At 40.7% G+C, this 14,288-nt stretch overlaps 1 protein-coding gene across 1 annotated transcript in view; it reads left to right on the forward strand.

Annotated features, from left to right (window-relative positions):
* The first annotated feature begins 11,657 nt into the window (after positions 1 to 11,657).
* Positions 11,658 to 14,288, forward strand: part of LOC135205488 (zinc finger CCCH domain-containing protein 10-like) — a 42,970-nt gene continuing 40,339 nt past the window's right edge. Inside the window, exon 1 of the mRNA XM_064236205.1 lies at positions 11,658 to 11,929. Coding sequence (XP_064092275.1) covers positions 11,697 to 11,929 — 233 coding nt within the window. The 5' untranslated portion in view covers positions 11,658 to 11,696. The remainder of the gene's footprint in view (positions 11,930 to 14,288) is intronic.

Genomic DNA, 14,288 nt, shown 5'->3' on the forward strand with positions numbered 1-14,288 from the left:
CATCATGCTTCTTCCCCGAGTGATGACGAAAGCGTCAGGCACTAGACGTTAGGAGAAGCGTCAAGGAAGATCATTATGGCGGTGCAGGAACAACTGTCATCTCTTGTGGGAGTTTTAGCGCCCCGTCGAAGGACGTGACGCTTCCTATTAAGAAGTCTCGTCCTCTCGCACCTGCTCGGAAGTCGTCTTGTAGAAGTGAAGCGTCAAATCAAGAGGAGCTTAGACGTGACGCTCCGTCCAAGATTGTGACGCCGAGAGGAAGCCCTTAGAAAGCGAAGCGTCTTCCAAACGCGAAGCGTCATCTAAACGTCAACAAGAGACGTCATACATGACGCTCGGAGAGCGGGAAGCGTCATACAGGACGTCTTCTAAAGCGCGAGAGAAGCCGCAGGTTGTGACGCCTTCCAAGTCGATCAGAACGGGAAAAAGGAAAGACTTTCATTCCCTTAGCCCCTCTCCGATCAGGAGTTTGTCTCCCCCAGAAGAGAAAGTTCTGAAAGGAGAACAGAAACTCAGGATTATCACGAGTTCGAACGAAACTCGGATGATGACGATCTTGGAAGAGAGGGCTTGTCAACTATAAGGTGTTGACTACCCTGCTTCTGGAGGAATACGGAGACGAGTTGACTCCGGCTGCTCCTCCTTCTCCGCGCTCGCTCTTTTCGAGTGCGAAGGTGAAGAAGACTTCGTCTTTTCTGAAGATGAAGCCCACCATCTCGATGAAGCGGGCTTTACACGCCTTAGACGCCTGGATGAAGTCGAAGAAAGACTTAACCAGGACAGTATTTTGCATGCCTCCAGCAAGGTTAGCTGGGAAAAGAGGCATATGGTACAAGACGGGGGTGGGGAGGATATGGTATCGCTCTCCCTTCTACTACAGAGGCAGACTTTTCGACGTTAGTTGACGCTTCAAGGCGTCCTAGTCTTAATTCTGCCCGCATTACTTGGAGTATTTCGGAACTAGATCATCTCCTCAAGGGACTTTTCCATGTATTGGAAGTCTTCAACTTCTTGGATTGGATGGGTGGGGTGATGTCCAAGAAAGCTCACGATTCGCAGGGAATCGAACCTGAAGCCCTGTTATGCATTTTGTCGTGCATCGACAAAGCAGTACAAGATGGATCTGTGGAAGTCTCTGCATTATTTGGATTTGCAGGTCTTTAGAAGAAAAGGACAGTGTAGGGCGCCTTCTTAACAAAGGCAGTCTCGCATGCGCAGAGGGCAGCTCTACTATATGCACCTCTTTCGAGCTATTTGTTCCCTTCTAAGTTAGTGAAGGACGTGGCTCACTCTTTAACTGAGAAGGTTACGCAGGATCTTCTGACGCAGTCAGCTAGGAAGAAGAAACCTGCTTTAGTATCGGACAGAAAGGACCTAGCACTTCTACGCAGCCCTTTCGAGGTGGTCCGATCTCCAGACCTCCCGCAAGAAGGAAGGCTCCAGAGAAGAGAGGTAGGTCCGCCTTTCGTCCCTTTAAAAAGGGAAAATGGAAACATTTCTACCTCCAAGCACCAGTAGGTGCCAGGCTCCTGCGACACTCCCAAGCCTAGACCTCTTCCAAGCTCACGAACACCAGAGGAGAAGGAAAGTCGAAAGCCTTAAGGAGGTTGTGGGGTAATCCCCAACAGTCAACAGTTCCTTAAGCTAGCTCTGCTTCGTTGCAGGCGGCTCAGGGCACTATAGAAAGCGTCCTTCGCGAGTGTTTCTCGTCCTCTCCCTCTCCTCACCTAAACGAGGGTGGAGGGAATCGAACTTGTCGAAACCGCTGAAGCGCCAATATGGACGCCTGACAGGGATTCTAGTCCGGAGAGTTTCTCAGATGACTCTCCGTCTTCTAGCAAGAAAGCGAAGGGGGCGTCAGCGTCACCTGAAGTGTACGCGGAAGTACCCTTTCCTTTTTTTTTTTTTCCCCACCGAGTGATGACGAAAGACGTCATGCACTGGACGTGGGAGAAGCGTCAAGAGAATCATTATAGCAGTTCAAGAGCAACTGTCATCTCGAACGCAACGTCGGAAGGACGTGTCGCTTCCAATTAAGAAGTCTCGTCCTCTCTTACCTGTTTCAACGACAAGCGTCATTCAGACGGGAAACGGGGGCCTAAACGTCTTACAGAAGCGTCTAGTGCGAGAGAGAGAACCAGGTGCTTACGAGAGTTTCGTAACGCCAGAGAGAAGTAAGACGTCTTTTAGAAGCGAAGCGTCATTGGAAACGGAGCATAGACATGACGCTCCGTCCAATATTATGACGCCAAGGAGGACGCCTTTGGAGAGCTGAGCATCTTCCAAGCGCGAAGCGTCCATCGAGACGTCAGCAAAAGACGTCATCCATGACGCTTGGCAAACAGGAAGCGTCATGTAAGCATGAAGAGTCTTCTAAAATTTCTAGAGAAGCCGAAGCTTATGACGCCTCCAAGAATATTAGAGCGGGAAAGAGGAAGGATTATCATTCCCTTAGCCCCTCTCCTGTTAGGAGTTTGTTTCCGCAAGAAGAAGAATGTTCGGAAAGGAGAGCGGAGACGCTTTTTAGATCCCGAGTTAGAGGAAAAACTCGGATAACGAATATAGTGGAAGAGAAGGTTTGTCTAACTAGAAGGGATTGACTAACCTTCTTCTTGAGGAGTACGGGGACGAGTTGACGCCCAACACCACCCCTCTTGCCTACATTCGGAAACAGGGAGGGACGCACTCCTCGTTCCTTTACGACTCACGAGAGACCTATTACTTTTGACGTATCACAGTAACATCTCCCTGATGACAAGGTTCTTACAGGGAGAAAGGAATGTGAGGGCGGACAGGCTCAGCAGAGGAACCAGGTCCTTCATACAGAATGGACTTTACACGAGGAAGTGTGTCTCGATCTCTGGTCTCTGTGGGGACTCCTCAGTGGAGTTCTTCGCAACATTTATTTCAAAAAAGGCTCACAGTGTTTTTTGCTCGGTCGTGGAAGATCCCAGAGCACTTATGGTAGATGCCTTCCTGCTAAATTGGTCTCGAGAGACGTTTATGCTTCTCCCCCATTCAAAATCCGGGGGTTGGGGGTTAGTAATGAAAAGTTTGTGGGCGTCAAAGGAGACGAGGATGACGTTAATAGCCACCTTTTGGCCGGCCCAGGAATGGTTCAAAGGAGGTGGTAGAGTGAAGCGTAGACTTTATTTCCAAGATCCCTACCCGGAAGGACGGATCTTCTCATACAACCATCAAACCTCTCCGCTCTCGCTCTGACTGCCTTCGACTATCGAAAGAACTTGTCAGAGCGAGAGGTTTTTCTCGCGAAGTAGCAAGCGCGATCGCGAGAGAAAACGCAGAACCTCCACTACGAAAGTATACCAGTCGAAGTGGAAGGTATTTAGAAGGAGGTGTAGATCCAAGAAGTTGTCCTCCTCCACTACCTCTATAGCGGAAATTTGCGGATTTCCGGCTATTTTTCCTGAGAGGAAAATCTCATCTAGCCGTATCCACAATAGAGGGATATAGAAGTATGCTCTCGGCTGTATTCAGGAACAGAGGATTAGATCGGGCAGATAATGAGATCTCCACGATCTCATAAGGTCTTTTGAGACTTCAAAGTATAAGGAACCAGTACCTCCGAACTGGAACCTAGACGTAGTTCTAAAGTATCTGTCATCGGAAAGATTCGAACCTCCTCATCGGGCATCGTTAGAGACATTACCCGAAAATGCCTATTCCTATTATCTTTAGCTACGGCAAAGAAGAATTAGGGAATTGCATGCTCTGCAGGATGAAGTAGCATTCAAGGGAGACTCAGCGATTTGCTCGTTTTCAGACCCTGTTTTAGCGGAAAACGAGAATCCTACGAATCCCTGGCCTAAGTCAGTTCGAAGTCAAAAGGCATGTCAAGTCTCGTAGGCAGAGAAACAGAGAGGTCTCTCTGCCCTGTTAAGCTCTGAAGTTTCTACCTTCAGAGAAAGCATCGAATGGGAGGCTCTAGACAAGGTCTTTGGTGCGCGGTAAAAGACCCCACAAGACGGATGTCCAAGAATGCGCTGGCATTCGTTGTAAGAAACGTCATTACAGACACTCATAAGGCCTGTCCTGACGAACAGTTACAACTGTTGAGAATAGAAGCTCATGAAGTTAGAGCTATAGCGACGTCTCTCTTGTTTTCATAAGAATATGTCGTTAAAAACTAATAGATAGGACATTTTGGAGATGCAACTCAGATATTTGCATCTCATTACTTGAAAGACGTGGCGTGTGACATATGAGTGTTTTTTCTCTAGGTCCTTTCGTATCAGCGGATACGATTCTGGGTACGGGAGCAGACACCATCCTTAAATGTTTATACTTTTTCTTCTTTTTGGATATGGTCGAGTCTCTTCTAACAATAGAGGACTTAGGCTAGCACGGGCGGCGTCTATGTTGTTCAGTAAAATTCTTGTCATATCCAATTAGTTGAGTATAATTTTTGAAAATTATGTATGTGTGCGTAGTGATTTTGAGTTACGATTGTTGTGACGAGGTTCGGGGATAACTCTTAACAATCTGTAGTTCTAACGTATGGTTAGGATCAGGTGGTCGGATTGGTTGTGTGCTCCTTCATAAGGTGTATTGTCAATATAAGTGGACAAAAAATCAGCAACCCATTGACAAAGTCCTTTTAGGCTCTGCCGAGTAAGTGTTAAGACCCCATCAGGCAGACCCCACAAGAAATCTTGGCCATAGATCATATATCTCGCTAAAGTTTTCTGAGGTGATGCAGACTACTGGGCAAACACCCACGAAGTCTACCACCTATCAGGTAGGAACCAAGGTTTTATTTATACCTACAACATATGTTGTTTACCCTGTCTATTCCATATAGAAGCTGTCTCTTACCCTCCACCGAAGGGTGCCAAATCAGCTATGTATATATCTGACAGGTAAGTTGATTGTATGAAAATGATATTGTTATGTTACAATAAAGTTTCATACATACTTACCTGGCAGATATATACAATTAAAGGCCCACCCAGCCTCCCCGCAGGAGACAGGTGGAAGAGAGAAAAATATGATAGAAAACGGGGATGGTTCCTAGTCCTGCCACCCAGGGCAGGCCGGTAGATCACCTGACCTACCTGTAGCGAGTGGCGCGAAATTTGAATTTCTGTCGGGGACGACGGAGTCTTAGCTATGTAATATATCTGCCAGGTAAGTATGTATGAAACTTTATTGTAACATAACAAATACATTTTTCATCACTTGGTTCTTCCTTTTTACTTTCAACTTTCTGTTTTTTATTCACTTGGTTCTTCCTTCCTTTTTGCTTACTCCTGCTAATGCTGAAGGCCTACTTTAAAAAATAACGATCCAAGGAAGATTGCTTCTGCCTACTTTCACAATGTTCCTGAACGACTCAAGCAAACGTCATCGAACTGCGCAAGCATACGACCTGTGTGAGCCTTTTCGGGGTGGTGTCTTTTCGATAAACAATTGCACTTTATGAAAAGCGCCTAGAATATCCTTAATTTCTACCGTTATCATAGGCTGCTCCTCCTCTTCCTCGCCGCTGCTAGAGAACTCCTCTTGAACGACGTTAAGTTGCATGGCCTCCAACTCCTTCAGGTTCATCCGTCGTAAAAGCTCCTCTTGGTGCTCCTCGAGAAGGTCGTTGATGTCGTCCTCGTCAACGACCAGCCCATGGACTTGCCGAGTGCAACGATCTCATCAAGATCTGGTTCCAAACAGTTTCGGGATCATCAACTGTTTCTGACTCTGCAGTACCAGCTTCGCCCACGCCGAATCCCTCGAAGTCTCTGGCGGATACGGCATCAGGCCAGAGTTTCCTATACGAGGAATTCAAGGTTCGCCTCGAAACCTCCTGCCAAGTTAGGTCAATGAGTCAGATGCAAATGACGATGTCGAAATGCTCCTTCCAAAATTGACGCAAGGTGAGGTTTGTGGTATCGGTGATGTCGAAACATCTCTTGAAAAGATGTATCGTGTACAGCTTCTTAAAGTTCGCTATCACTTGCTGGTCCATGGGCTGGAGGAGTGGGGTGGTATGGCGCGGAAGAAAAAGAATCTTAACGAAAGGAAATACTACCGCTAGGATATCTTCCTCGAGGCCAGGAGGGTGGGGAGGGGCATTGTCCAACACCAGCAGACATTTCAGGGGGAGGTGCTTCTCTCCAAAAAACTCTTTTCACAGTCGGTCCGAAACACAGAGTTTACCCCACTCCGTGAAACAAAAGCCTCGTTACCCAGGCTTTTGCATTAGCCCTCCACATCACTGGAAGCTTCTCCTTCAACACTTTGTGGGCCTTGAAGGCTCGAGGAGTCTCGGAGTGATACACCAGTAGGGGCTTCACCTTGCAATCCCCACAGGCGTTCGAACAAAGTGCGAGCGTAAGCCTGTCTTTCATAGGCTTATGCCCGGGTAGCTTCTTCTCTTCCTCCGTGATGTATGTCCGACGAGGCCTTTTTTTCCAAAAAAGGCCAGTCTCATCACAGTTGAAGACTTGCTGAGAACTGTAGCCTTCCTTGGTCATCATCTCATCGAACGTCTTTTTGAAGGCTTCGGCCACTTTCGTGTCCGAGCTGGCAGCCTCCCCATGACGCACCACCGAATGGATGCCAGTCCGTTTACGAAATTTCTCGAACCAGCCATGCGAAGCCTTGAAACTCTTGGGGTTGGCGTTGAAGTCCCCTTACCCCTCCCTTGTCTTCCGCCTGCGCAATCAAAGCGCCGAAAATAGCACTGGCCTTGTGAGCGATTGCTGTCTCCGTTACTGTATCGCCAGCGATTTCTTTGTCTTTTATCCAGATGAGGAGCAGCCGTTCCATCTCGTCGTGGACATGGCTCCTCTTGCTGGACAAAATAGTGATGCCCTTCGATGGTGTAGTTGCTTTGATGGCATCCTTCTGTTTAAGGATGGTGCCTATTGTCGACGGATTACGGCCGTATTCCTTTGCGATCACACTCAATCGCATACCAGCTTCGTACTTCTTTATGATCTCCATCTTTGTCTCCAGAGACAGCATGCGCTTCTTTCCGTGAATTTCAACTTTCTTGGGACCCATGACTACGTTAATTTACGTAAAGTTACACAAATACGTAATAATACAGTCTTCGCACAACACGATAATATGTACTGCAACGAAATCACTAACGAATTTACGTTACTAAACGAAATCGTTGGAGCGAACGAATGCCGATTGCGTACGGTAAAGTTTCGGGTGCGGAGTGGCCGAGCTAAGGGACGCCAGCGCGTACGTATAGAAGATGCATGATGGGAGATGCTGTGAATCAGAAGAAGAAGGATCTCATGGTTTGGCTAGCATCAGGAACCAATGGGAGAGCAGGAGGATGGTGGCGAGTCTACTAGGACTAAGATGGCGGCGTGCGGCGCGAGTTTCAAAATTGTTATCGGGCGAATCTCGGACTTTCAGAAACCTTTCGTATCTTGAAAACTTTTCGTATGTAGAGCAGTAAAATTTTTCGCATTGGCTTTCGTAACTTGGATTTTTCGTAAGTTGAGCCTTTTGTATCTCGAGGTACTACTGTACTTGGTAAGTTGCACACATAAAAATTACATTTTTATAATAAAGTAAGATTTTATGTATATGTACTTAACAAGTAGTTACATGATCAAAGCCCTCCCACCTTCCTTCTCATGGATAATAGGGCATAAACAACTGAAAGCCTGTGCTGAGTTGGTTCCTCTCTACCCCAGTAGTGGGTGGGGGGTGTCACCTAGCCAAAGCAATAAAGCGCTACTGCAAATTTCAAAATTCTAGCAGCCAACAGTTTAGAACCAGCTGTATAACTACTTGGTAAATATACAGAAAATCTTATTTTATTATAAATATGTCATTTTCATTTTATCATGATGTGAACACACAACACAGAAAAGTATTCAAGAATTCCAAATTATACAGTTCTAAATTAAATTGTGTAGTGAAGGATAATGAATTTGTCTGAATGAAGTTAGTACAGGTCACAACGAAGTATTATGTAATACAAAACTTGTACAGTACTCAAGGGACACCTGACAACCTTAGTATCAATAATATTGCAAGGAAAACTATTCCACTGGTTTACAATTAAAGAGATGTAAGACATCTGGTATTGGAGTGTGACAGTTTGGTACCTCAACAGAAAGTGAATCCTGATGCTCTGCAAAACACGTACAGTAAAGCCCTGGACCTCGATGTCAATTCTTTCCAGAAGAAGCGACGAGATGCGATTTTGTCGAGATCTGAATTAATTTTCCCTTCAGAAATAACTGGAAATGGATTAATCCGTTCGTGACCACCACTTATTATCCTAACCTTGCTTTTTTATACAAAATATTACCAATAAATGCACATAAATTACAATTAAATAAATACCATTCAATGCACTTTTTTCATTTCTAAATATATACTGTAGTAAAATAACTGCCCTACATATGCCCAATTCGGCCATAACACGATGGTTGACTAAGTGCCATAGGCTAGGCTAGGTACGTAGCATGTACTACTGTAAGGGTTAGGTATACTTATTGTTGCTAATAATAAAACATTGAAAATCAAGTCTAATTCTTACAGGAAATTAATAAAATATTAAAAATAAGCTAAATTATGTCTGTTATCATAAACTTCATAAAAATTCCCCGAGTTAAGTGGCTGACTAGTGGCCATGAGCAGCCATAAAGACCTCAACAAACCATCATACAGCGTCTAATGGAATACTGTATACAAAATAACTTTAAAATATCTTTCAGTACGTGTTATGGTATTAAATTCTTTCTCATAAAATATCCATGCAAAATAGGGGCACTTTTCATAGGCGCTTTGTGCTGTATAATGTGACATCATTATCGGCGGATTAATGCCCATTGGAAGTAGATCCTCATAATTGCATTCCTTTAAATTGGAAAGAATCCCGATATTAAGGATGACTAGGGAGCTATTGATATCGCAAAACCCTTTATGTAATTTGATTATAAAATACTAGCAAGAAAAAGCACTGTCTGAAACTGACAAATTTTTTTTTTTTTTTTTTTTTTTTTTTTTTTTGTTTTTTTTTTATAGATAAAGTAGCTGCAATTCTTAAACCCAGCTTTCTTTTATAAATTAAGTTTCATTCGGCATCTAAAGACAGTGATCTTGTCAGTAAAATGAAATTAGCTGATATTTTAAGAAAATAAACAAATGGCAGATCACTCTGTTAGTATTATAATTCGATAATATGGTACGTAATAAATGCAATATTATTAGATACAGTAAAACAATGGTTTTATTAAAGTGAACATCATTCTCAATACATATATGTTATGGTTTTATTAAATTGAACATTATTCTCAATACATATATATTATCGACTTTTGCTAATGGATATGCGTCAGTGTAGCAACCTAACCCAGGTAACAGAGAGTGTCTCTCTCTCTCTCTCTCTTTTCTCTTTCTCTTTTCTCTCTTTCTCTCTCTCTCTCAGTTTTTTAAATTATGGACGAAGCGATTGTAGATTGTAAACCTGTAGTGTACATACAGACATAAGCAACAAAATCGAGAAACGGCTGATTGCCGATATCATTTGCCGTCTCTATAAAAAGAAGAAAAAAAAAAGCCCAGGCAAAATTTATGTTCAAAACTAGCGAAATTTCACTTAACGCTTATACATACAATCAAGAATTGTGCCACTTTTAAACCCAACTTTGTTAATTTACAAGAAAGTATTCAAATTACATATCTTCTACCTGTTAAGCGTAATGGCAATGAAGATATCGATAGTTCAATCAGCCAAGATTTTGTGAGTGTAAACAATACTGAATGCAAATGGCATACAATGACAATGCTTATATTCTGTAAAATACGTTCAACTTTTTCAAATTATCGTTTTCTCCAGAAAATATTTATGTTTAGGCTTATAGACCTTTTCGGTTTTTAGAATTATGGATAGAGATCCTGCTCTTGTAACAAAGTGACAACTCGCTCATCCTAACGTCTAATTATGGTAATTATTCATAGTAATTGCTGTACGTAATTAGTTGTTAGGTTATTCATTTGAATAACCTAGGATTTTACCATTACGTATTAGGTTACAAACGTTTTGTTTAGTGTCGATAGTTGCGACTGTATTGATACAACTATCGACTCATCAAGGGTTAACCTATCATTAAAAATCTCACAGCATTTTAAGGTTGTCACAGATGTTTCCCTCACCAAATGAGCATGGGAGCAACGCCTATTAGCGGCGACTGACCGAACCACCATTGTTTGCAAAAATCATATTACAGTATTCCTTGTGTCGGTTTCCGGATTTTTGGTTGAGCTCAGATGCAATATTTACTCAAAATTTTTCGTTGAAATCTGATTATTTTTAGTTCTAATACGATCGAGGTCCGGGTCTCTACTGTACTAGTATAAATGTGTGTAAGTGAAAGGTCACAATGTAGGAAGAGTAGTCATTATTAAAGCAGAAATAAAAGATTATCTAGTAGTTACGGGAGGAGATTGAGAAATGATAGTGTTTTCCAGACCAATTCATCATAATTTTAAAGCAGCCAGGGAAATACCAGTCTTGTCTTTCAGCCTAGATAGGGCATGAAAGTCAGAAGAAGGAAAGAGGTGAAACTCAAAACTACGTACTTGGGCGTAGACAGATGGTTATCCATGTCTTTCTAATCTGGTTGCCCCAGTGACTTAAAGTGTTACAGAATCTATATCACATTGCAAATTCAGACTGACCTCACATAAATAACATGTAAACGATGATTGGCTACTTGAGCCAGGGCAACTTTCATGTTTAGACCTGGTGATGTCCAAGTCAGAAAAATAATATACATATAAAGTACGTATTGGATAGGTTATGTCTTTTTGCACAGATATTATTGAAATTGAAGTTGTTCGTGATAACCACCTATGGGAATGGTTAACCAATGTTGGTGGTGAGTTACTGTGTTAAGCTTTTTGGCATTGTTAAAGGAGGATGTAGTATATCCATTCTTGCTCTAAATTTTAAATGATCAGCAAAAACTGTAAACCAGAATGTCAAGATAAATTCATTAACTGCTGTCAGTAAAGAAATATTAAACTAGCAATATAATCATGGAGGGAGAAAAGTATTGAAAAAGGAAATAAAAGTAATATGCGAATATTACAAAAACGTCTGTAACACCTTAAACCAAACCCTGAAACTTGGTAGAACTGAAAGTGAAAGTCTCTTCATCCCTCAGGAATATTAGTACCCCCTGATAATGTAGCTGCTTTTCAAGTGAATCATACCCAGTTAATGTTTTGAGTTGGGAATGCATTGTTGGGGAATGGTGGATTTCACTGGACTGTGTATTGTAGTTTAAATGCCTGTACTGTAGTGTTTTCTCTTCAGTAAGAGTTTTGGACTTCGTGTGTGCTTGTTGATTTTTAAATACTCAAAGGATTATAGTAAGTGACTTAGATGCTCTGTTCTTCTGTATACTCTATGGCACTTCATGTTCTCCATTTCTGTTAGGTTGAATTTTGTTGTCAGTGTACAGATCTTAGATTACACAAGAAATTTTTTAACCCAATGTAAGGTTGTATTAGTTTCAGTAAAGGAAAATAGTTAACCTAGGAACTAATATTTTGCTTTCTAATTTTGATGGTTTGGAAAATTCTGAGGGTGAATTTTATTACTTTTTCTTCATTTGTAAAAGAACCTGTACCTTTTATTCTAATCAATGTGAACACTACAATGTAATTATTCTGTTTACTACTTTAGACAGGACCATGAAATGGTTGAGGGCATGAATGGTCACACCAAGGAGGAGGGAACAGGTCCTGTATCAGGAGATGATGACAACATTTGTCGGGATTTTCTGCGAAATGTTTGTCGACGGGGTAAACGATGCAAATATAGGCATCCAGAAGATATAGGGCCTGGACCACCTGGAGGGAACCAAGCTAAAACAGAATTAACATTTTGCCATGACTTTCAAAATGGCAACTGCTCTAGACCAATGTGCAGGTAAGTTTAGTATAATGAGGCCTTTTCTATAATAGCCTAAGCATAATTGGAAGGCTCAAGCAATTTATGCTTTGGGAAACTAATATATTAATATTATCATCATCAGTATAATTAATTCATTATACTGTACCATCTACCACAAACCCATACCTTTAATTTAGTTTTAGATGTTTGCAGCAGGTCATGGTCCAGACACTCTTAAAAACATGAGTGTTCCTGCCCTGTCTCCCTGCACATCTTGGTTGGCTGTAAGTAATTCTATTCGAAGTAACCCTTAAAAGCCGAGCTGGTATTTCCAAAAGTGTCTCCCGTATGCCGGCGGCGTTCGCGAGTGAGCGCCGAAGCGGAAATTTTTTTTTTTTTTTAAATCACAGCACGCTTAATTTTCAAGATAAGAGTTCATTTTTGGCTCCTTTTTTTGTCATTGCCTGAAGTTTAGTATGCAGCCATCAGAAATGAAAAAAATATCATTATCATATATAAATATTGGAATATATGACAGAGCGAAAAAAAAATTTCATATAAAATTGTATATAAATCGCGCTGTGAGCAAAACGGTTAAACTAATAAGTTAATTTTTTTTTTTTGTATTGTACACTAAATTGCGATGATTTTGGTATATAACAAATTGTAAAACGATCAAAGCAACACAGAAAATATTATCACAATATGATGCATGAATTCGTAACATGCGGACGTAAAAAAGTGTTTTAAAAAATTCACCATAAATCGAAATATTGTGCTAGAGACTTCCAATTTGTTGCAAAATGAAGGTAAATGATTGAATATTACTAGACTGTAAGTGTTGTAGCTTACAATTGCAGTTTTCGACCATTTCGGTCGAGTTAAAGTTGACCGAAGGACAAATTTGTTCTATTTATTGGTATTTATAGGAAAATATTTCAAAACTGATAAAAGCTACAACCATGGGTTGTTTTTTGTTGTATTCTACATAAAATTGTGCACATTTTCATATATACAACTTTATGTAATGGCTAATTTAAAATGGTGCAAACCTTACAACAATCGCACAAAAAAATTTCTGATTTCTTTCAGAAGAGTTACTGCGCGGACGTAAGGAAATTTTTTTTTTTTTTTTTTTTTTTTTTTCATTAATTCACCATAAATCAAAATATTGTGCTAGAGACTTCCAATTTGTTGCAAAATAAAGGTAAATATTGAATATTACTAGAATGTAAGAGTTTTAGCTTACAATTGCATTTTTCGACCATTTCAATTGAGTCAAAGTTGACCGAAGGTTGAAATTTTGACACTTATCGTTATTTATATAAAAATATTTCAAAACTGATAAAAGCTACAATCATGGGTTGTTTATTGTTGTATTCTACATGAAATTGCGCACATTTCCATATATAAAACTTTATGCAACGACTAATTTAAAATGGTGCAAACATTACGACAATCGGACGAAAAAATGTATGATTTTTTCGGAAGAGTTACTGCGCGGACGTAAGGAAAAAGTTTTTTTTCATAAATTCACCATAAATCAAAATATTGTGCTAGAGACTACGAATTTGTTGCAAAATGAAGGTAAATGATTGAATATTAGTAGAATATAAGAGTTTTAGCTTACAATTGCGTTTTTTGACCATTTCAGTAGAGTCAAAGTTGACCGAAGGTTGAAATTTTGACACATCGTTATTTATATGAAAATATTTCAAAACTGATAAAAGCTACAAACATGAGTTGTTTTTAGTTGTATTCTACGTGAAATTGCGCACATTTTCATATATAATACTCCATGTAACAGCTAATATAAAATGGTGCAAAAATTATGTCAAAGTGACGAAATAATTTCTTAGATGTGTCACTGATGCTTTTTAGTGCGAGAAGAAAGAAATTCACGCTTGCGCGCCTTGGTAACGATTGTAAACAAAACAACGCCTTGATCCGTGAGCTCCCAGCATCCCCCAAGTTGCGTGATTCAAAAGTTTTCGCTTAGTAGGCCTATAACTATTTTTCCGCAAAGTTTTAAAAAAAACATTTTTTCGTCGACGTACCATACGTCGGTTCGGCACCCAATAGACAATTTTCGTCGACGTTTAATACATCCAATCAGCGTTAAAGGGTTAATTTACATCTGCTTGTTTTTATTGCCAGTTGTTCCAGTTTTCACTTTTGTATTCCTTTTGTAATTATTTCGTTTTCGTGCTTTTTTAGATATTTCCTTGGTAATGCAATTGTATTTTTCCTAGAATGACCTAAAATAAGTTTTAAATATACTTAAGATGCAGAGGGTTAGTGCCAGTGAGCAGCTGTCAAATTAATTTTCAGTGTAGAGCCTTTTCAGCTGAGATACTATTAGGATTTGTATCTCATACCTGTTTAAGGTTAGTAC

The sequence above is a fragment of the Macrobrachium nipponense genome, chromosome 11, assembly GCF_015104395.2.
Source record: "Macrobrachium nipponense isolate FS-2020 chromosome 11, ASM1510439v2, whole genome shotgun sequence".
NCBI classification, from domain to species: domain Eukaryota; kingdom Metazoa; phylum Arthropoda; class Malacostraca; order Decapoda; family Palaemonidae; genus Macrobrachium; species Macrobrachium nipponense.